The 23,425-nt window shown below is 40.3% G+C and overlaps 1 protein-coding gene across 3 annotated transcripts; it reads left to right on the top strand.

The window, feature by feature from the left end:
• Window positions 1-1,155: 1,155 nt before the first annotated feature.
• Window positions 1,156-23,343, top strand: LOC102218465 (golgin subfamily A member 7). Of its 3 annotated transcripts, none has more exons than XM_023343628.1 (6): window positions 1,156-1,213; window positions 3,859-3,984; window positions 6,999-7,151; window positions 7,741-7,842; window positions 8,838-8,892; window positions 23,145-23,343. In XM_023343628.1, the coding sequence occupies exons 1-5, from the start codon at window positions 1,205-1,207 to the stop codon at window positions 8,877-8,879; spliced, it is 432 nt and encodes a 143-aa protein (XP_023199396.1). In that variant the 5' UTR covers window positions 1,156-1,204; the 3' UTR covers window positions 8,880-8,892; window positions 23,145-23,343. The 3 variants fall into 3 exon arrangements, with proteins under 3 accessions (XP_023199396.1, XP_023199395.1, XP_005806657.1); XM_023343627.1 differs by having other exon boundaries at window positions 22,466-23,343; XM_005806600.3 differs by lacking the exon at window positions 23,145-23,343 and adding an exon at window positions 14,660-16,019.
• The last annotated feature ends 82 nt before the right edge of the window (window positions 23,344-23,425 follow it).

Here is a 23,425-nt window from a genome sequence, read left to right as displayed (position 1 = left end):
CGGGTCTTCTGGTTCTGGTTCTGCTCTGCATCCCCAGAATCAGAACCAAACATGGAGAAGCAGCATTCTGTTTTCATGTGCCACAAATGTCGTAACAAACGTCCAGAAAGCTGCAAAACAGCTGAAACACTGAGTACCTGTTCAGAGTTGCTTTCAAACCATATAATAAATTGAACACTGATCAAATTATTTGATGTGTATTGATGCGTTTAATGATGGAACTTGAGAAAATGCAATGTGTGTTACTGGTTTTCACAACTGGTGACTATGTGATGTGTTCATGATGTTTTTATGGTTTTATGATGTAAAGCGTTTTATGATGTAAAGCGCCTTGCTGCTGAAATATGCTAGACAAATATACTTGACTGATTGATTGATTGATTGATTTACAAAGCTTGCAGAAACTTTCATACGCAACTTCACATGCAAACGGTTGTGATTTATAAAACAAAACAAACTTGATGAGGGCTGGGGGGTGTTCAGCAAAGACTGAAAAAAAAAGGCAAGAAGTCCACCTAAATAGCGTTTTATAGATTCATGATACAATTTGCTTTACTGATGCAATGAGAACTTTTGGAAAAGAAGCAGACATCATCACACACCTTCGATCTTATCCAAGAGTGGTCATGAGATAATTGTCCAGATATTCAAACTTTTCTTTCACACCCACAATGTACTGTAAATCTTTATTTTATCTGATCTGTGGACTGTGACAAAAACAAATTGGCTCCTCACACCATATTTTTGCTCCAAGGAAACAGGCCAACTACTTGAATCTTCCCACAGTTGCACTTTCTCCAGCTCGGGTGAAGAAAAGAAACCGGTCTTTAATCTGACGATTTTTTTTCCTGCTTAAGTAACAATATTGTTTCCCTGTACTTTTATTAAGTGCAAAATTCCTAAAATAGTCTTATTAATTTCTACGTATGCTTGTTACTATTTTAACTATATCTGTATTAATTTCTACATTTATATATATATATATATATATATATATATATATTTTTTCATATATACTTTATATATGAAAAAAAAAATATATATATATATATTTGAAACATCATGTTTTTAATCTTTGCACGTTTGCTTCAGCAGTACGCCTGTCTCTGTTGGCCAAGTTTAGCCGGAACCGAATATCATACAAGTGTTTCCCGACGGAACTAGTACTCCGTAGCACGTCGTGCGGCATTCAGAAATCTTCAACATGGCGGAGGTAAGCTGTGTAAATTAAACCTCTGTATTTCCTCACATCTGCGGAACATGAACACATGTACTGAGATGTCAGTATTGGTGCCGGGTTTGGATTATATTAAAGTAGTAAACCGAGAGTGAACGGGCGGTGTTAGCCCGCTGCTAGCTCACGGTTTGGTTGCTAACATGCTAAGCTATTTTGTTGTGAAAGCACTTTTAAATCAAACCGGGCAAAGATTAGGGTTAGTTGATTCTGAAAGCACTAATCTATTAAATAATTTACTACTATGAAAAATGACTGCGTATATGTTGTTATCTTGTATAATACAGACTCTGTTAGACAATAAACAAATATCAGCTAAATGAGAAGCTGAGTTAAATAATTGCTCCCGTTTTCGTTCCACATTTGTTCAGAGTAAGTATTTTGTTAAGTAGATTAATTTACTGGTGCATCTGTACTAATGAGAACGTCAATGGAAAAAGTTACAACATTTACTCACAGCCATACAGTATATGAGGCTTTTATTTCTGTTAATTTTGATACTTGCTTGTAATAGAAACCCAAAATTCAGTACACGAGTAAAACAAGCAAAGAAAAAAAATCAATAATTTATTTTAAGACCAATTGAACAAATTCTGTTAGACACACCAATTTTATATCATTGTCCACATCAGTAGCACCAAAACCTGTTGAACCAAAAAGGCCAAATTTGGTAAGTTAAAAATCCTCTGAGGCCATTTTTTTTTCAGTTAAAAACAGATACATTTTTATTGTGAATCCTTATTTTTTTATCTCCAATCTGACCTTAAAATAAATTGGGTGGAATGTTTTCTATTTTGTTGATCAGGACAATGTCATTAGTCTATTCACAGCAACAAAACAAGAGATTTCTTCCAAAACCTATTTACCCCAAAAGTCCTCTTTTTTTTATGCTATACCTACATTAAAATATAGGCAAAACCCCCCACAGCTTATATAGGAAAAAACATTTTGATGCATCACTTTCCGTTTTATATAGACATAAATGTGTCGTTGAAAATCTCATCCTGAATCAACTATAAAAGTGACCTGTTCTCTGGACTCTCCTTGGGAAATTGGGTGGAAGGAAAAAGTGTAGAGGAAAATAAGCACAAGCAACAGGAATGACCACAGCCTTGAGAGGCTCCAGGCAACACACTGACAAGCTTCAAGGAGATGCTGATTTTACATTCCAGAGCCACTCGGCGCCTCCTCATGCTTCAAACCAGAACCAGCACGTGCTTTAACGGACATGGTACTGGTGTGTTTTAAAAGCCAACAAACTGGTTTGACCCTGAGAGCGGCGCTGTCATGGCAACCTCAGCAAAACCACAGGCTGTCCTCCTCCATGCTACGCTGCATTGATGCAGTAGTTCATGCAAAAGGAGGCCCAACCAAGTATTGACAACATGTACTGTAGAGTACATGGACATCCGCTCTATAGGGTGTTATTACTATTAAAGGGCCGGTATTATGTATTTTCCAGGCACATAGTTCCTTTATGGTACAGTCAAGTAACCGTGTTACCTTCAGGTGTTATAAATGCAACTTGGTCCAGCATCTGGATTAGACGTGAATTTGATGAATTTATGCTGAAACATGGTTGCGTCCAGGACAGTGACTGACCTGACCTGGACCGTTTAGGCCAAAGGTCAGATAAGATTACAGGGATGTGTTTTCATCTGCAGGTCCAAGGTTCTCTTTATATCTGTGTTCACTTGCTTTTACATCTCTGAAGTTTCAGATAATCTGTGATTATAACAAGGCAATATAAGTCACCTCCCCTGCTTGCTTTATTAATGCTTCTTTATAATCTTGACATAAACCTTAAGACAAAACTTAACTATCTAAGCTTATCTAATCCTAATAGGGCCGCACTATATATCACAAATGCTTTGTCACGCAGAGCGGGGCAATATGGCAGAGAAATCAAATCTGATCATTTTCATAGCAGATTCGTTTTGTTCTTTTTTTTTTTTTCTCCTGCTTTTTTTTTTCTAAAAAATGAAATGACAACAGCCAGAAAATATTTTCAAAAAGTTTCTTTTGTTTGGATTATCACTTCTGCGAGTTGCACTGCGGAGTATCAGAGTCAGGCTGCAGAAATATGTGTCTAATAATAGGAATGTAGTCATAATATTGCCGGAATAAATGTGCAACATCTTGCGTCTTAAAATTAGGAGAATAAAGCTTGGATAATTTATTTCTTTTCTTTTTCGTATTTGAGTTCTCATAATATTACAACTTTATTCTTGTGTTATTTTGACTTTATTGTCACATGACAGTATTCTTGTAACAGTGTGACTCTATTCTCTGGGGAGAAAAAAAATTCAATCTTAGCCTGGCTCTTATATTTCATCATAGAGGTGCCCTAAATTCAAAGTCCAAATAAATAGCAAATGTAAAGCTTGCTTAAATTGTCAAATTTAATCTTTAAAAACCAAACATTTGATTAATTGATGATATCAATTTATCACCCAGCCCTTGCCTTTTATATTCTCAATATGGACGATGGACAGGAAGGCCTGTTTGGAAAGCAGTTTTTGATTTTCCTCGAAGTCCAAGTGTGAGGAGTTGGTGTTTTGCTGTGACGAGTTCTCTGAGCCTCGCCGCCACAGACATTGACGCGCTAATTCCTGTCTCCACAGACCCACAGCTTACAGGACATGAGGCAGCAGGCGGCTGTCGCAGCCAAAGTCTTCATTCAGAGAGACTACTCCAACGGAACCATGTGCCAGTTCCAGACCAAGTTTCCTTCAGAGCTGGAGACCAAGGTGGGAGACGTGTTTTACACCAGGACCCCAACTGGTCCCTTCATGAGGAACAGCAGAGTGTTCCTCGTAAAATGACACAATCCTAATAGGAGGCCGAGTGCCTCGATTGACGGCCGCTGGCTTTCCGGGTTTCTTCCGTTTTCGGTCACGATGGAAGATCTGAGTTTTGTTGAAATCTGAGGAGGAGTTGTTCTTTCTCAATGTCCTCCATTATCAGCTGTGCATTCTGGGCTAATGGGACGAAATGATGTTCATCAACAACCCACAGCCCAGAGGTGGTCTCACTGTTCTCCCCCGAAAACTCCAGCCAGCTGGCAGAGCAGACCTCCTGCCGTCATATCACATTCCAGCTGAGCACAGCTCCACCGTTGTAGGAACAAGCTGATAAGAGGCTCCGTATCGCTCCCTCTGGCAGGAAGTGAATTTTAAGACGTTCGCTTCGTTTCAGAAGACATTCAAAATACCTCAAAGTGTAATATAAAGTACCTCTGAAGTGTTTAGTGAGGCTGGTCTGCAGGGAGAGGTGTTGCTATAAACATCAATATTTATTTATGTATAGGAAGGCGCCTGTTAGCTAGTGATGCGTACCTCCAGGCGCCATTATTACGCATCGAGGCATGAACATAAAACCAGACTGTTCCAATGAGGGGCATGAGCGGGAGTCTGTCCCAGAAATGGTCGTAGCGTCCTTATTTCTTATCCAATTTCTGTAAAATGCCTGGAAGGGGACAGTTAAAGCCTGGAGGCCCACCAGGCCTATAAAACAGAGGAGGAAACTCCAGGTTTGTGTTTGCTGAGGCAGCAGCTGGAACTCGGATGTGTAGATGGAGGAGCAGGTTGCTGAAGTCTGAGGCAGAACTGTGGCTTTGACGCTCATTACCTCACAGAAGAGCTGCTTCCCAGCATTTCAGAAGCTTTATTGGCACTTCCCCAGGAGTCTGGTGGTCGTCAGTGTTTTTCCCGGTATTTATTTCATATTCACATCAATTCTGGGCAGATGAGGCCGTGGAAGAGCTCATTCTCACTGCCGTAGAACTCTTCCCCCACACATTCATTCAAGATTAGCTGTGCCATTATTTCTTTCTTTCTTCTTTTTTTTTTTTTTAAAGCGCACCACGGGCCAAACTTTTTATGGCCTGCATTTTTATTTAATTAGTTAATTTAGCTTTTTTTTTTTTGTTACTTTAGCCAACATTTTTTCCCTTTTTTGCAGGGTTTGCATATTTTGTGGTTTACAGAAGTCATGTGCTTTGCAATGTTTTTTTCTTCAGGCATATTTGTTGTTTTAGTTTGTGTGATTTTCTTTTCTGTTTGTTTTATATATATATATATATATATATATATATATATATATATACATATATATATATATATAAAGTACCAGGAGAGCATTGTGAGTCCGTGTGGCTGCTCACGTTTTACACTGATCAGTGGAGTTTCCTTAATTGTCTGGTTTTGCTGGCCTGTGTCCTGAAGCTCACAGTGGGAAGATGTTCAGATGCATCACAGCCTTCAAACTGGGAAAATAGTGGGAAAATAAACTTTAGATGGGAAGTGCCAGATATGATGCATTCCTCAGGCACAAGAAGCAGAACACTAGACGGGTTTCTGCTGCTCCTGGTTCCACTTAGAGGATACTCACTGACTTGTCTTTTTTTTTTTTTTTTCCTCTTTCTCTCTTTTCCCGTCTCTGTACTTCATACAGAACCACGGGTACAACAGAACACAAAAATCAGAGTTCAGTAATCACTACATACTTTTTCTTTTTTAAATATTTAGCTTCAATACAAGTGGCACTTCACAGAACTGACTCAAGATTTGGTGAGATTTTTTTTTGATGAGTAGTAGATACAAATGGATAGATTGTACAACAAAAAGTCTTAAATTAATGTAAAATAAAGGCCTTAAAATGTCTTAATTTTTAAAAAATATATATACAATAAGCTGGCCTTAAATACATTAATCATGCCTCTTAGACTATTTAATCCTATATATTCAATTTTCAAAAAATAAAATCTTCAAAAAACAGAAGTTCAATTAATGTATACAATTGATTAATCGCCCAGCCCTTGTTTTAGCTTCTTCTGACTGGAGAACCTTATTCAACGTGCTTTTGCCCAACATGATATTGTTATTGTTCAACAAAACAGGCCAGAAACAGCTGGATTTATACTTGTACTACATCTAACCGAGTTGCTTTGCTCACTCATTTGGTGAAATCTGAGAGTTGCGCTGCGTTTCATTTAGAAGTATCAAAGTGAAGGAGAGGCGAATAAAAATCCACTTTGCCATTTAGCACCACTTCAAAGAGACGCGCAGAACAAAATCCAAAAATCACAAAAAGCTTAAGTACAGTTAAAAAAAAGAGAGTCATGTATAATAAAAATAAAATAGGTTGTACATATTAAAAAACAAAAACACTCTATGATTGCACAAGGGAAATGTCTGGTAAATGTTTTTAACAGACTTCTAGAATATAAAAGCTTTTTAGGTTTTTATTTGTAACGGCTTTAAAAATCACTTTAAAGCTTTGAAGCCTGTGGTCAGGTCACAACAAACTCAAACAGTTCAAGGGTGTAAATACTTTAGAGCTCCGAGTCCAACAATTTCACTTAGAAACCCAGATCGTGTCTTTTGGTTCGGGGACAACCGAGACAATCTGAGACAACCGAGGACCCGTGTCTCTGAAGAGCGAACGATGCAAGAGTTGCTTTGCGTCGTATACTTGTGATGTTTGTGTCCAAGTTGGACCGTTTCCTGCCGGTTACCGAGTAGAAACATTCCCCAGGCTCGCAGCCGAGGCGACCCGATCGGCTCAGGGGGTGTTCCGAAATGCGGGACGGAAGCCTAGAATTCTCTTGATGCATGACCGGTCTGAGAACATCCAGCCCCTCGTTCATCAAGACGAAACGAACTGCTAAGATAAATCCTTACACACACCTTTTAAAGAATTGCCCTACTGATGTCCTAATTTGACCTGCTTGGTCTTGTTTTGTTGCTTTCGCATGTTTCAGATTGACAAGCAGCAGTTTGAGGAGACGATACGGACGCTGAACAACCTTTACACGGAGGCAGAGAAGCTGGGAAGTCAGTCGTTCGTCGAAGGCTGCCTGGCCTGCCTCACCGCTTACGCCGTCTTTCTCTGTATGGAGACTCACTACGAGAAGGTGGGATATGGAGGCTGTGCAAAGTTACGCAGTTGTTTGAAATTGTACCCAAATAAGGTTTTTTCGGCTTACTGGATATATATATTGTTAAGGCTGGAACTAATAATTATTTGAATAATTGTTTTATCTATTGATTGTTCTGACAATGAATTGGATTTTTTTTTTAAATGGCACACTCTACATTGAAAGATTCAAATAAACAAATTATTAATTTCTTTTTATTTGGATGAGAAAAATGAGCATTTTATTGTCTAAAATGCAGTAACGGCATTCCTTTAGTAAATATGAACACGGTGAAGCTAATGATACATACGTATATACAGTATATATATACTGTATATACGTATGTATTTCTGTACCTTTTTGGCTACATTACTGCTCTGCATCTGATCAGCAAATGGCCTTTCTTGAATTTGTATGCTCCAGTCTGCGATCAATTGATTACTAGGTTAGTTGATGGGTACTTCAATAATCGATTAATCAAGATCAAAACGATTAATCGTTTCAACCCTAATATTTTTTTTTTATACTTTGGGATTTGTGTGCTCAAAAATCACAATTTTGTTTTAAAACTTTGCTCTTTTTTTAGGTTTTGAAGAGGATTTCCAAATATATCCAGGAACAAAACGACAAGATCTACGCGCCACGAGGCCTCCTGCTGACAGATCCCATCGAAAGAGGACTCCGAGTCGTATCCTCCCACTCTCTGTGAAACCATAAATCCAATTTAAAAGAACTTTTTTTTCCCCGCAAACACAGTGACGATTGTAAGCTACAGTCCTCATCATAAAAACAGCCATCTTGTATGAGCCTCTGGCTTTCCAGGAAAGGGCGCACAGCGGGTCTGGATATTGGTGGTTTTTTTACCGTCACTTCTGATGGTGGGTAAATATGGGATCTAGCAGTCAAAGTGGCTTACAGGAAATCTGCTGCTATGAAGGTAAACTCTTCAAAAAGTTGCATAAAAGTCCTATGTAATCTATAACATCTCCATAAAACCAATGAGTGCCCCAACATCCTGACTGTCGCTGTGTGGGCGTGTGTGGAGGGTGTGTGTGTGTGTGTGTGTGTGTGTGTGTGTGTGGTGGCTCACCATGCTCTTTAATTCCAGCTGGGTGGGAAGAGGAGATGAGGGTTAACAGAATGTGACTGAAATTGTTTGCAGCTGAACTTTGTTCCCCGTGACAGCGATCTGGATTATTTCTCCAACGCCTGTCAAACTGCTGCGCTGATTTTAGCAACGGATGGGGGCGGGGGGAGAGTAGACGGCAGCATTTCACCTGAACTACTACGGTTTTAACATTTTAACAAAATGAATATGACAGTTTAATATTTTCTGTAGGCCTGCAACAAGCAGTTTTTTTCCCCATAGTTTTGGACCAATCGCTGCAACTCAGCTGAATTTTGACCAATCACTTAGCCGCATTCTAATTTAACTTCCTGTAAATTTTCAGTTTGAGATTGTGATATTTTAATGAAGCCCATTCAACCCAATTTTTGGGCGAAACTAAACAAAAAAAAAAAAAAAAATCAGTTTTTAGTGAAATGTCACCGAGCCTTGTTGTGTGGCTCGGGCCAAGCGCACAGAACAAGTGTGCGGTAGCTGAGGGGGGGGGGCTTTTGGTTTTGGGTTGAAACTCGGTGTGAACTCGCCGCAGCTCCTCTTCCCTTAACAGCCTCGACCAGATCGAGGTCACCATCTACGAAGACAGAAGCTTCAGCAGATAAAAGCGATCCCGTGGTGAGTCCAACCGCAACCAGAGCCAACGACCCGTTCCATTAGTTCAGACGGTGATGTATCGCGCTCCGCAAGCTAAACATTTCGACAGCACGCACATTTTTTCCCAAAGTTGTAACTGAAGTTTGGAGCGCCTTGGCCCTGGAAGTAAAGAGGAGTAATAAAACGAGCTGCTCTCCCCTTTCGCCCCTCTGTCCATTGCTCTTAAAAGGAACGCCTCCTACCCACTCGGAGACGGATCCCACATCAAAGTTAGGAGCTGTGAGTAATATTACCGAGCTACTTCCCCACCAGGAAGCCTGTTTTTATGGAGCATTTTTTAGGGATTATTCTTCCTCCTCAATGTTCACATTGTAGCGCGCAGTGTTTAGTCATACTGTAAATTAACCGAGAGCCTGATGTTTAAAACACACGAGCTAACCAAAACCCGAGCGACACATCCAAAGTGATGGGGAATCTCTTAATCACAGGAACCCTGTGGATATTGTTAAGTCCTTCAATAAGTGGGATTAATTAAGCGATTATCACGCTTTAAAAGTCATTAGCTTGTAGACTGTGCAAGCCAAATTTGGAGGGAACTAAGACGAGCTCCGGCGTTGCTTTTAGGTCACCTGAGGGCGAGAAACGAAGTTTTGATTTAAACTGACTGAGGCTCCGAGCGCGTACGCTTTGTCGCAACACGTTCGGCGCTTTTATGTCGAAGCAACAAACTTCAGTGTTTTAATGGGATTTTATGTGAATGACACAAAGTAGTGCATAATTGGAAAGTGGAAGGAGAGTGATGAATGGGTTTCAACTTTTTCTACCATTGGAAAAAAGAAATAAAAAATTAAAAAAGTCTAAAGCCTCTGAGTCAGGTCTGGTTGCGCCACCTCTCACTTTGCCCCAGCTCGTTTGGGTTGCTCCACACATAGTATAAAAAAACCCAAAACGTTGCCCATTCTTTTTGCAACACAGCTTAAACTCAAGTTTTCCCAGGTATCGGCTTTGAGGTTTAGGTCAGAACTTTGACTGGACCATTTTATCAGATGAATTTGCTTTAAACGCTTAATTGGTTTTCTCCTAGGATTTGTAACGCCATCTATCTGCACTCTAACCAGCTTCCCTCTGCTTAACAAAAGCGTCACCAAAGAACGATGAAAATAGCAATCTGGATAATGGTGTGCGTTCATATTAGAATATTAGAATCTCATCTAAGCCTTGTGAGTTTTGGGTATTGTTATCCTCCTGTTTAATCTGTTAGCCGTAGCAATTTAATGCAATCAGGACAGAGTGAGACAGTCCCCTGGTGGAGGATGGATCCACTAGCGATCAGCCCCAGAACAGGATTATTAGCCGAGTGCTGATGTACAAACAGCAATTTCTTTAATGCCTGTTGTTTGTGTCTTGTTCGTCACTCATTGTCATTTATCGTTCCTACTGGAAACCCAAAGTGCAGCAAAACAAATAATTTGAGAATAATCGGAGCCTCTTCTACTAGAACTTGGTCAGACGAAGCAATGCTGACCTCAACCAGCTGGTAGCTCTTCACTCCACAGTCAACCTCAATGAGACACACTGTGATGTTTTAATATGTCAAAATCTCTTTACACTCTAGTGAGTCCAAATGAGACCCAGAGTAAGTAATTACTTCAAAAGTTCCTTAACTCTCTGTAGGCTGTTGCTTCAATCTCCATCTGGGCTTAATGTTGCGTTGCTTCCCACTGTTGCCATTCAACACATACAAAATATTGTATTGGAAGCCTTTTGCTACCATGTACCATCTTATGAAGGCGTACTTGGTACTGATTTCAGGAATCTTTGGGTCTTATAAGATCTCCAGCATCTCAACCGTCTCCACCTCGTTTTGCTCTGGAGTATTTCCGATGCTCCACCGTCTTGAGGCAGCACACCATGATCATCAGCCGCAGATGGCGGTCCAAATACCTACAGATCTTCCACACCGCTCATCTCATCAATCTTTCTGAAAGTCCAGCTCGTCTAGGACCTCCCAGCTCCAGATCATCCTGAAAGGTTCTGTTGTGTTAGAGGCAGGACGGGGTAAGGTGGCGGCTCCACAGCAGAGAGACGCCACCATCGTTCAGGAGCGAGACTTTCTCAGTAAATGCGTTACCGGAGGTATGTTGTGTCTGGCAACGTCTTTGTGACCACAGACCCCTGTGGATCGCTCTGCTGTTGGCTAACTACCAAAAAGATTTCTCTGCTCATCTGAAATTCCGAGCCGAGGGCCTCAGCTCACATGCAAGTCCTTCGGAGGAATGTAAAGCCAGGACTTTTATAAGTAGCTGTTGATAGAAGTGTGCATGGGATATTTACCAGGGTCAAAAGCACGGTGAACCGTAGCCAGAGATCCAACTGCGGGGACCTGCAGTACATCCATCTCAGAGTTTCTGTTTCCTGCCAAGGTCTCTCCTTTGTCTCCTCCAAGCACGGCCTGATACATCCCTGCTGAAAATGAAGAAACGCCACTCTGGTCCAGAGCTCTGATCTCTGGAATGTTCAGCTTTAATCAACGGACTCCTTATTGAACTTGAGCTCCTCCAGAACACATAAAACCTTCGTCTCCCTCCCGTCGAAGGTCTAGCAGGCTTAAAGCAGGAATTCTGCTTTCTGACCGTCTGCCAGGTGAAAAGTTGAGCGGCGGTGATGGATCAGCCCTCGGTGGGAGGGAAAACGGGCTTGGCCCTAGACCGTCCTGGGCTGTCGGAGGCCGACGGCGCCAAGTCCGTGTCCCGGCGTCTGTTTCCGAACACATTCTGCCGTCGCCGCACTCTCGCCTGGCTCGGCGCGCAAACCTGTAAAAATCGAGTCTGTGCAGACTTAACAGACTTGGACGGGGCGAGGCCAGAAGACATGTTTGTCGTTAGCGTCGTGTTCCTTTTTTTCATTCCCTGAAAATGGAGCTTTTCTTCAGCTGTCAAGTTCATTTTTCACAGGCCAAAACGGGGGGATAATTTTCACCTGTTTCTTTTAATTGCTGTTATTATGCAGGGCTGTAAATCATGTTGATAAGCAGTCAGCGCCTCTCTTTCAAACATCCTGATGCATCTACTTCAATGCTTCCAATTGTGTGATCAGATTAAGGCTGATTCACACAATTACTGTTGGCTGAAGCCTGAGGAGCTGCCTCTTAACTCTGGACCTGCTGTCAGCAGAGGTGACAGCCTCTTCCTTTTGTTGCTTTACCTCAGTGATATAGAACATTGTTAAAATGTCATCTGCTCCTCAAAATATCTTCAAATAAATGGATTCTTACCTGAAAAATGACTTTTAGCTAAAAACCAAATCGTAGTCTGTGGCTGAGTCACACATGCTAGTAGCTACGGATTGAAACAGATTCATCCGCCTGAAATGTAAACTCCAGACGACAAAGTATATTAGCTTAAATCAAAGTGTCTGTGCATCTTTAAAAAGTCTTAAATTGGTGCCGGCTCAGTCATTTCTGTCACAGTACAGGTTTAAAACTTTGTTCGTAGTCTTAAAGACTAGACATGAAATTGAAGTTTCGTCGAATCTGAGTTGGTGAAGCTGGCAGAAACCACGTGAACAGCTCGGAGGGTCCTTTTGAAAATTGTTACAATACAATTAAAATTGTCGAAAGAAGTGGAAGTTGAATTGAAATACTTGGAGGTAAACGCTGCTCAGTGTCTCCCAGTTTAAAAGGATTGGCGCCTGTTCAATAACAGCAGGATTAAAATGACACACTGCTGTTGGCCTGATGAAATGATTAGACAGCCTGAAGTTATATTTACATTACAAATAAGATATTTTAAATCAAAAAATACAACAACCTGATGCAATTTTCTTTAACTAGATGTCTTATCACAGGGATTTCAGTATTTTATTATTTATAATAATACTTTCACACAGCACTCAAATTCAGTGTGTTTTTCCTAACACATCCGATTGTTTTCAAAGCGACTGCAGGCAGAACAGTCGTGTCTCATTTTATCCGACTTTTATGTCATTAACCTGAGACGTGTCATAATTTTGACCAGATGCAAACAATGGCTGAAAAAAAAAAAATCCTAATTATGAAAGAAGTCTGTCAGTGAAGCGCGTCCCATCCCGGCTCTACCACTCTTAGCTCTGATTACGCATCCAGACAGGCTTCTGTACATGTTTTGCACTCAGTGCTCCACAGAGGGCCGTTGTTTTTGGCTCTGCTTCCTTTTAATCAATTTCCTTCTGATTTTGTCACAACAACATCAGCTCCCATTGCTGAATTAACTTTGAAATAAGTCCTTAAAGGGCCCCGTTATCCGTTATCACTTCAGTAAACGGAGCGCCGCTGTGCGACATCTGCGGGTCGCTCTGGGGTTCTGCACGGTTCATACAGAAGTCTGGTCGCATCATTCGTTTGACCTAAACCCAAACGAACGAGTTTGGGTTTAGGTCAAACTCATTTGTACAATTGTACAATTTATAAAAGCCAGACTAAATTCATTTTCAAAACTTAAAGAGCGGTTTGTAAGAAATCAAAGTCTAACCGCTTTACCCATGGCGCTCTTTCCCAAACTTCATCAGATGACGCCACATGATCAATTATTTATTAATTTAATTTTTTTTTACCCCTCCAGGGGGTCTTTTTGTGGGCTCTAGTGTCCCTTATGTGATAGTAGGCTGACAGGAAACGGGGAAGGAGAGGGGGGAAGACATGTGGCAAATGTCGTCGGGTCCGGGAGTCGAACCCGCGACTGCCGCGTCGAGGACTGAAGGCCTCCAAACACGGGTCGCGCCAACCGCTACGCCACCACGGCACGCCTAATTTAATTTATTATTATTTTTTTTTACTATTCCCTAGAAATGAAGAGCAACACTCAACTTATCCTTTGGCTCAACTTTCCCCGGTTTCCCCTAAGCAGTTTAATGAGTGGAACCGAACCGTCTCTAGGTTTATATGGCGGAACAAGGAACCGAGGGTACACTATAAAACATGACCAATTACCAAGAGATAAAGGAGTAATGTTTGGGAAATGATTACAGAGCAGCACAACTGACTCTGCTGTTTTACTGGTGTGAAGAGGAGTATGATGCAAAGTGGAAAGAACTAGAATCGAGTCAAATTGACATTACTCTTCACCCTCTGCTGGGTGATCAACACCTAGAGACACCAGGAAAGCATCTGGTTCAGAGGGTCCAGTGAGTCCCTCTTAGAGAAGGGGACTTGGTCGTGAAGATGTTAAAAATCCAGATTTATTTTTGTAATTTTATTAATTTTTTTTCTGGTGAAAATTGGACTTTTATTCTGATACTATTATGACTAAATTCTTGTCATTAAGCAGAAATTCTTATGGGCGAGCCCCAACACTCCTTCATAAAACTCACAGAAGGGAAGATTGAATCAAAATCCACTTTTTGAAAAATTTATTTTTCTTTTTTTAGAAAAGAAAGTGAGGGAAATCTTTTAAAAATTGCATCTGTTGTGAAAAAATTATTTTATTTTTAAAGGGACAGTATTATGTAAAATTGACTTTTTCTCTTTTTTTGTTTAGCTTCACATCATGTTGCATCGGTGTTCCCTCGTCAAAAACGTGCCTGGAGCGTTGCCTTGATTCTGCCATGCGTGTTTGAGAATCCGTTCGTCTCCCATGGCGACCATTCGGCTGTGCAAAACGCCTGGCTGCTCTCGCGTCTGAAAAATGTCGTCACACTTGCTTTAGTTTTAATGAAACGTTCAGCTGCTTGCTGTCGGTGCTTTTCTTTGTCTTTCCAGTCAGCGTCAGGTCGTCTCGATGATTTTTTTTTTGTTCTGCTTTTGTTTGTGCAGCAGCGGAGCAGCAGAACCAACCGCCCCGAAGACCTCCACGACCTACGACCTTAACGCTGCGTCTTTACAATCTATCCCCCCTGCCTGGTACAAGAGCATGTGTCTTTGAGAGAATCCCTTTGGAGAAATGTTGTAGCAACATTTGACTTTTAATGTGCCCTGTTTTGTATGTTAGTGCGTTTAAGCCGACTTCAAATATGATGAAATAAGAGTTGAACTCAGAATTTAACCAGTGTTTTTATGCTGGACTAATGCAGCTGTTTGAACGTTAGTGTTTTTGGAGAAATACCCTAATTTTCTTTGTGTTTTTTGGAATGGTACAGCCATCAAACAGGGTCACTCGTTTTGTTTTCCAGAGCTCACCTGTAAAGTGTGGGATCATTGGTTATAGGGGGGTTTACCTCACAATTTGTTGGTTTCTAAAAGTTGTTTGCTAGTTTTGCACCTATTTTTTTTATTTTTGCATCTTATCTGTCTGTTTCATAAACATTAGTGTTTATTTAAAGCTCTCCAGTGTCCCGCGGCAAATTTTCATCCCTGTAAATATTTGATTTGTACGTATTGATTTAACAGCGTATCATACTGTAGGTGCTGTGAATGTGTGCTATGCATAATATTTCACTGCTGTTCATTTTTATTAGTAATATGTACACATACTCCAATATTGCCTTCGACAGAAGTATTGAAAGTGCTCTTGTTGGCTGACAGTGTCCAGAACTAGAACAGTTTTCCATGAACACATGGTTGGGGTTAGCACATGTTACAAAAGCACAAACTTCACTGAAGAAGGTTGATGTTCTGGTTCTGCCAGGTCCAAATTGAAAATGTGTATTGTTTTAGTGATGCACCAATCATGCTTCAAGTAACTTAAGAACTCAAACCATCCAATCAATGACTCAGAACTCTTATGAAGGTTAAACGCCATCAGAGCCACTACCTCTACCACGGAACCTGCAGCACATTTTGTTTATGAGTTCTAGAAATTGGTTTGCACCAGGAAAAGTCTGATCAGTGCAGCTCTACTAAAACCCAAATGTCGGGTTCCTTTTCTCTGAACCTGATAGTAAAGCTTGGCAGTAGTCAATCCTCCCGTCTCGCAGTGAGACCTGGAAGCTGCTGATGTTGGGCTTCACTCGTCTTTTAAAGGTGAAGCCTCTTCATGTGCAGGTATCCAGGTTTGATTGTGAATCAGGTGGAAAGTCTTGATGTCTTCTGTAAATAAAAGTTTGATCTGTTTTGATTCTTGAGATTATGTTGAGCCCACTAACGAACCTTTTTTGTTGTTATTTTGCCAAATGACATTCAAGTGTATTGATAATCTATTCTAGATGATATGCTAATAAATCATGTTAATATGTGATGCTGTGCTTTGCTTAGTTTGAGTCCTTTAAAACAAAATGTAGGTTTTAGTTACTAATTTTCCCCACAGATAATTAACTCAAATTAAACTGAAGCTGATGAGCGTTCAGTGTGTTTAGATCAAGGCTTCCATCATGTTGGCCAGACGCCACAGTGAACGCAGCACCTAACAGTAGTGAGGAAGCAGAAATTGTTCTTGGTTTTTGGTAACTGTAGAACAAGTTCTCTCTGGCGTCGTTGTTCTACAGGCTGTCAGCATTGCTCGTTAATTCGACATTTTAATTAAGACGTGTTTGTTTTCAGGCTGAACGTTGGGTAGGCGTTTTAGCTTTTGCTGAACATCTTCCGGCTCCATTTTGTTGCTTGTTGTAACTGCAGGGCGAGTCTTTTGGAGCGCGTGACTGGTGGGCGCGGAGCTGCGCGTGTGCAATTAGCTGCTTCCGTGGACAGTCTTCTGAACTGAACTTCTGCACCTTTACTTTATTTTGCTCCTCAACAGGCTACTGCTGTACTTGGCTTATAAGTAGATTAGCACAACTTTATATTGTTCCTTCTCGTTTAGGTTTCTGTGGTTTAATAAACGCACCACAGAACCCTGAGCCTGTAAGCAAATAACTTGAAGGAATCTAAACTGCACAACAGTCTTGTGGCGACTGTTTAGTTTGATGGCCGTACAAAAGTTCAAGGAATTCCGGAGGCTAGCTAGAAACGTCGTTAGCTATTTTTGTTTTGTGTCACTTGTCATTTCTTTACCCCCCTAGTAAAGCAAATTTACATATGCATACTGTATGTCTGTGCATATTTGGCTTATCAAAGAGTCCAGAATGTTTGCCCAGTCGTCAAAACAAAACTGGATGAGTTTCTACGCTGCGAGGCAAACTTTCAAGTCCAAGCATCCGTTCTCGGGTCGTCTAAGGCGTGGGTGAGACTGAGGACTCTATATGGTTTCTTCCAACTGGTCCTTGGACTTTGCTCCTGTGTCCAGCCGTTCCCAGAGGTCGTGACTGGAATCTGGTGACGCCACTCTGCCAACTCCAGCTGTAACAGTCCTGAGCTCTAAACTACCAGCCCCGTCTTTCCTCTGTTATGTTACTGGTCTGAACTTTTAGCTTTTCTAGTCGTATAAACTGTTGAAATTGGCCTCATTTAGCCTGCAGGACTCAGACCTTCACTCGTTTGAACACCAACTCACAGATCAGAAAGCAATTTAGAATTATGATGTACTGACAATGTTCCCATGGGAAGCTGGACCTGGCTTTTACCAGATGACCTGGCCGCAGCTGCTTTTTAAAGAGAGAGACAATTGGACTCTGCAATCCTGTTTGCATTTATGAGGTTTTTTTTGTGTGTGTGTGTGTGTGTGTGTTGTTTTGGAAACTGTCGGTCTGACAGATCTTTCTCTAACGAGCTCAGCGAGTTTGTTGAATGAATTTGTTGGATGTTTCATTCAACAAACTTTCTAAGCGAGTTAGAAAAAGATCCGTCAGATCGTCAGTTTCTGGAACCACACAAAAAAAACCTCATTGTGCTTGGATTCTTTGTGAACAAGTCATTAAGATGTTAATGACTTGTTAATCATATTTCTTCTATTTTGGCCTTTTTGTCACACTTGAAATTTAGTATCAAAGGTAACCCGAGTAGGCACAAAAAAAAAACAAAAAAAAAGATTTCGCATGATTTCAATTATTAAAAGAATTGATTCAGCCATCCTTGCCATCTGTGGTAAAATAAACCTAAACCTGCAGCAACAGGCAGTGAGGCTTTTCCATCGCAGTGGAGAGATTTTGGTCCAAATGATTTCATCCAGCCAAACTGCTGGCTTTCAAGTCCAGTATTTTACAAGGCCACTATTAAAATACCTTTGTTTTATTTGTACTAATGCGCTTCAGATCGTTGACTGCTACTCACAAACTGATGGTCAGACTCTTTCCTTCAGCAGTTTCTAGTAGAGGCCAGAATTCACAGTCCTATCCATTTCATGAATTCGCCCAGGTCCATGACTCTACCACCACCGTGTCTGGCCAGCAGCAGCTGCGTTTCCATTATGTGCACAAAACTTTGTTCCATTAGCATTAATGCTGAAGAGGAAACCCCACGACTTTGCAATTGCGGCGTTTCAATTAAATAAAGAAACAGAATTAAAATCACATGTGAATAAGTTTGTTCCTTTATCCAACATGTTCATCCCGAGTGGGGCAGCGGGGGCTGCAGGTACCCGTCTGCAGCGGTCAGCAGGCGAGAGGCGCGGTCACCCTGGACAGGTCTTCAGTCTAGCTTACAATTATATAGTTACATCCTGTATCTCTGTAGTGTTGTGTCTTTTGTTTAGCTATTTTTTTCTTTCCACCACCGATGGCTTTTAAAGTTCCAATCCCCAAGGATTACTCATCAGGAGTTGCTGGTGGGTGAACAGTGTTGTCTTTGTGCTTCCTTGTGAGTAGCAGTTGGCAGGATCTGGATAAAGCTCCAGGCCTCTTCCACCCCACCTGAGCAACGTGCCAGGCTCACCTCTGGTGGATGAAGTCGGTTAAGAGCTCTCCGGCTATTAAACCCGCTCTTAAAATCCAACTGGCCGCGCTCGTTACAATTACTACATTCCACTTGATCTTGGCACCGGCGCAGCCTGTTTCACAAGAGTCTGACTTGACCAGTTTGTGTGTGTTCCACCTCGCTACAGCCGTTGATTGTGTGTTCGTATAAACGGTAAAACGGTCCTGAACGCAGCACCGCCGTTGACCACTTTGACAGTCCCCCACGTATGGTTCACTGGTTGCCAAACAGCACTAGAACACGCTTGACCTTTACCCTCCGATTGATTTCTGAGCACTCATGCCGATTGGCAACATCGTAAGAAACCCTGAAAAATGCAACAATGCGATGGATCGTCCTGGAAACGATCGATCCCAAACTGTTATTAGCTTCGGTGAACATCTGTTGCAACTATTTACATTTGATAATTAGCGAAACTTTTTCCATTTGTTAGGAAAAAAAAGGATGACAGAGAGAATTTTTGTTTTACTTCTAATTTCCTTTTTAAATAGTTTTACATTTCCTGGACATTTTCATAAACCGCATGACTTTATTTGAAGCATTTTGGGGTTTCCTTCTCCCTGCGTCAGTCACCTTACGTTTCGCCCAGGACCAAAGTTGTTCTTTTGGGTTTAACTCCCTTCGCTTTGTGGTGAAGTGACGTTAGTGAGGCTCCAGGTTGCTGAAGTGATCTTAAATTCTATTCAATTTAATACAGTTCATATATGTAATGCCATTTCACACCCAATAAAAAGGCACTTTGCAAAAAAAAAAAAGTAATTTAATCACATATTTTCCAGTTAATCCTCAATCTGTGCAGCGAGTTCCGTTTATCATTAAATTAGTTTAAAAAGTTTTTGTCTAAAGAAACCTAGCAGATTGTAATCAATCACTTTCATTGTGTTGTTGGATTTGCAGCAATCCCTCATCCTGAGAATGCGTGTTGCGACAGCAGAGAACAAAACTCCCCTTCATGTCAATGTCAGCTTTATTTATAAAGCACTTTAAAAACAGCTATTAGCTGCACCAAAGTGCTGCGCAGCATTAATGAAACCACCAGTAAGGACACGCCGGATTAAAACAATAAATTAAACATACAGGACATGTAGATTACAATGTCAGGCTTTAAATGCCAAAAAATAAAAATAAGTTTTAAGGAGAGTTTTGAAGTGTTCCAGACTATGGCCGGGTCTAATATTGAAAGGTGAGTTGTATAAATTGGGAGCAGTGACAGAAAATGCCCGGTTTATCCTGCTTTTAAATCTGCAGTGTTTTAACTTTTCTCAAATTATTTTTCATAAATACTGCAGCTTTAAGAAACGTTATCAATCGGTGAGATTAGTGCCCGTGTCCATACAGAAAGCCTTTTTTGTTTGTGGCTTGAGAAGTTGCTAAAACGTTTTACTGATTATCAGCCTGCAGATAATTGCTAGTTCTCCCTGCAAACATGAACCAATGACTGCTTCGACAGACTCCGTCAACAACCGGCAGACAAACTCCAGTAATGTGCTTTGGAAAATGTCAAACTTCAAGAGAGAAAACATGTAATGAGTCCTGTGAGCCACAAGAGGCCAGTGTTGGGTTATCATCACACTTTATCCTCTCTTTTAGTAATCTTGTATTTGTATTATATTTTTATAACATGTATTTTTAATCACATGATCATGTGTATGTGTAAGTTTTATGGATATATATACATATCTATAGACCGAGTAGAGATTTATATGTCATGATCATTAAATGATTGTTTCTCCGTACACTTAAAGGAGGCCATTCAGTTTTTGCGTACAAATCACAAGGATGTGTCAAACGTCTGCTACCGGTAATAAATCTTAAAGCGCAGTGATACACAGTATTCAATGCTGTGTACGACATTCCAAAAGTGGCAGGAATGCCGCTGCTACCAATTTTCTTCTAGCTTTGATTGTAAAACAAGATCCACTTTGATAATAAAACCCAATTTTCATTTTCAATGTCTGTAGTAGATTTGCTACGTGATTTTTAAAAGAGAGTTCATTATCTAGAATAGAAAACTGGTATACTGGTTATCCCCTCATCAAAAACACAGCTGGAGTGTTCCTCTGATTTTTTTTGTGCATGTTTGAAAAATCCTTTAATCTCCCATGGCAACCATTTAGCTGTGGAAAACGTCTGGGGAGACCAAGCTCCGCCTTCAAAGACAAAGCTCCTCCTCCTTTCCAACATTCTGTCTCACAGAGCAGCCCCACCCCTGCAGCTCCCTCACTCAGCTCCTTCAGACTAGCCAGCAGCAATTAGCAAACACCTGGTGGAACTGAGCATCAGCTGAGCTCATTATAGGAGCTACTACTCAGGGCAACACTGGTAAAAATGTTGTTTAAGGGTTAAGAGGGGAGCCATGTGATGACTCCCTGAAGGCAGAGTTTCAGAAAAACGAAGAGTTTCTTAAAGAGACAGAGGCCCAATTTCAATGCCTTAAATTATGTAGTCAAATTTCTTTTTAAGATAAGTTTGATGTATATGTGGTGTTCCAGAACACAGAAATTAATGAACCTCTAGATTTCAGATTCTGAGACACTTTCGGTGTGATTATGCTCCGAATCTGTTTGGTTGCAAATTTGAAGATAAAAAACATAGCTAATCACCACTGGTGGGCGCTCTTGCTGTGCACAAGAGATGTGAGCCGTTCCTGTTCAGAGAAGGAGATATCCTTTGATTAAAATAAACATTGCCATCTGCTGCTTCCAGTTATCTGCTTAAATATTGTTTTATTTAACTATTGTGTATACAGCATTTTTATAACAACCGAAAGTAACATAATTACTTGATTGTGCTATAAAATGGTGCTTTGTGTGTGGAAAACATAATACTGCTCCTTTAAAGCTGTAATTACAGTACCAGAGGGGGTTCTACAAAGCATTGCTTCAGGGAGACGGAACATAAAAATGAGAAAACCCTTTCACATTTTCCTTCAACGTTACAAATACTCATCATTTTTGCTTTGGTGTGTCTGATATGAACCCAATAAATCACATTGAGGTTTGAAGCACGACATGACAAAACAGGATGAAGTCCAGGGAGTATGAATATGTTTTCAAGCCTGTCTATGTATTTTTCTTCAATCAATCGTGTTGTATTTGGAAAGAATTGCACGCAGCCAGCATACAGGATTTTGTATAGTGATGGATTTATGCTCAGCACATTTCCGAGAACTTTTATGGGTTGTTTTGTTTCTTTTTTTTTCTCTAGAAGGCTTTACTTTTGTTCTTCTAGTAGATGGAAAATTCTCCCCAAAGTAGGCTGGACGTTCTCACCAGCATTCAAAGTCTGGACACTTGAGGAAGTGTTTAAATGTGGCCCATTACTCTAGGATGTGAAAAATTTTACTTTATCCCATGAAACAGGTGAACTTGGGATTCAGCAGAGAGATACGATCAGATCAGATCAGATCTTCCAGATGCAAGTGGCATATATACTGTATATATATATATATATATATATATATATATATATATATATATATATATATATATATATATATATATATATATATTAGGAAAAAAATAATTTTCATTTTACTTCACTATTGTATGCAACATTGCAGCGGTCTACATGAAACGCCAATAAATTGCTTTGAAGTTTTGTGGTTGCAATTTGACAAAATTAATTGTTTTGCAATAAACACAAAGATCATTCAGAGGCACACTGATTCAGTTGCTTAACTCTTTATTATAGGTCAACACACAAAAGCACATTGTTTCAATTCAAGTATATCGTTCGTATACACATAATGCAGCTGTTCAACATGTACTGAACCCTCAGAAAACAGAGGAGCAGTTAGATAGCACCATGACAAAAAAAGTACAAATAAACTGAATTCACATACCTTAAAATACAAAGAATTACAAACAAGTAATACAATTTTTTTTTTTTAAAAAGGGCCAAAAATGGTATCTGCGCCATCATCGGGTAGAAAGAAGTTCTTCCCCAAACCTGTGCTGCTGCTGGAGGAACATATGGATGGTGAATGAGACCCACAAAGAATGTTCCACAGGTTTCATACTGGCCTGATAGTCTTGCCAGTTTGTTGCAGGTTTATACTGAATCCAAGCTATGCACTATGTTAGTTCCACTCATTGCTTGATTAATACAAGTGCTCTCATATTTGGTCCTATTGTGAGCCAACAAACTCATTTAGGTATTTGATAGGAAGCCCATCTGGATTTGTCAATGTGAAGCTACAGTATTTCAGGAGTGTTTCAAGTTAGAAAAACTAGCTCTACTCCTCCCTGAATCTGGAATTCCAACTTCAAAAGTGCCAGAACAACCATGACATCAATATCCAATATAGATGACAGATTTATAAAATCTGTCATCTATATTGGGTAATAAAAGGTAATAAAATACTCATCTTTTCCATCTGTATACCAGCTGTTAAAGTCGTTTACAATAAAGTGTACGTTTCTATTATTATTCTTTAAAAATCAGAAGCGTTTTTGTACTGTAGCTTTGTACTGTAAACTAAAATACTTTTGTTTATTTCTAAAGTAGAAGCTTTAGAAATAAACTGTCCAATCGGAAGTGAAAATGAACTCTGATTTCTTCTGTCTGTTCCCAGATTGTTCCATGCTGTTGGTGCAGTTTCACACTGCAAAACCAACCAAACAATTTGAGCAACCTGATCCCCTACTGGCCTGTGGTGGCGCTGCACCAAAACCGCTGAAGGAAATATGAAAACCTCTTTTGTCTTTAGTAATAGACCACGAGCCATTTCTCTAATTTGACTAATTTGTTTGTTTTGGTTGTATTTACCCAGAATGCCCTTCGCTGCAGTCCACTTCCTGCATTTGGAGCGGTCTCTGGACCGCTTGGCATTCATATATGCATTTGAACCGCACC

Source organism: Xiphophorus maculatus, chromosome 12 (genome assembly GCF_002775205.1).
Source record: "Xiphophorus maculatus strain JP 163 A chromosome 12, X_maculatus-5.0-male, whole genome shotgun sequence".
Classification (NCBI taxonomy): domain Eukaryota; kingdom Metazoa; phylum Chordata; class Actinopteri; order Cyprinodontiformes; family Poeciliidae; genus Xiphophorus; species Xiphophorus maculatus.
This window is presented reverse-complemented; position numbering and strand designations above follow the sequence as displayed.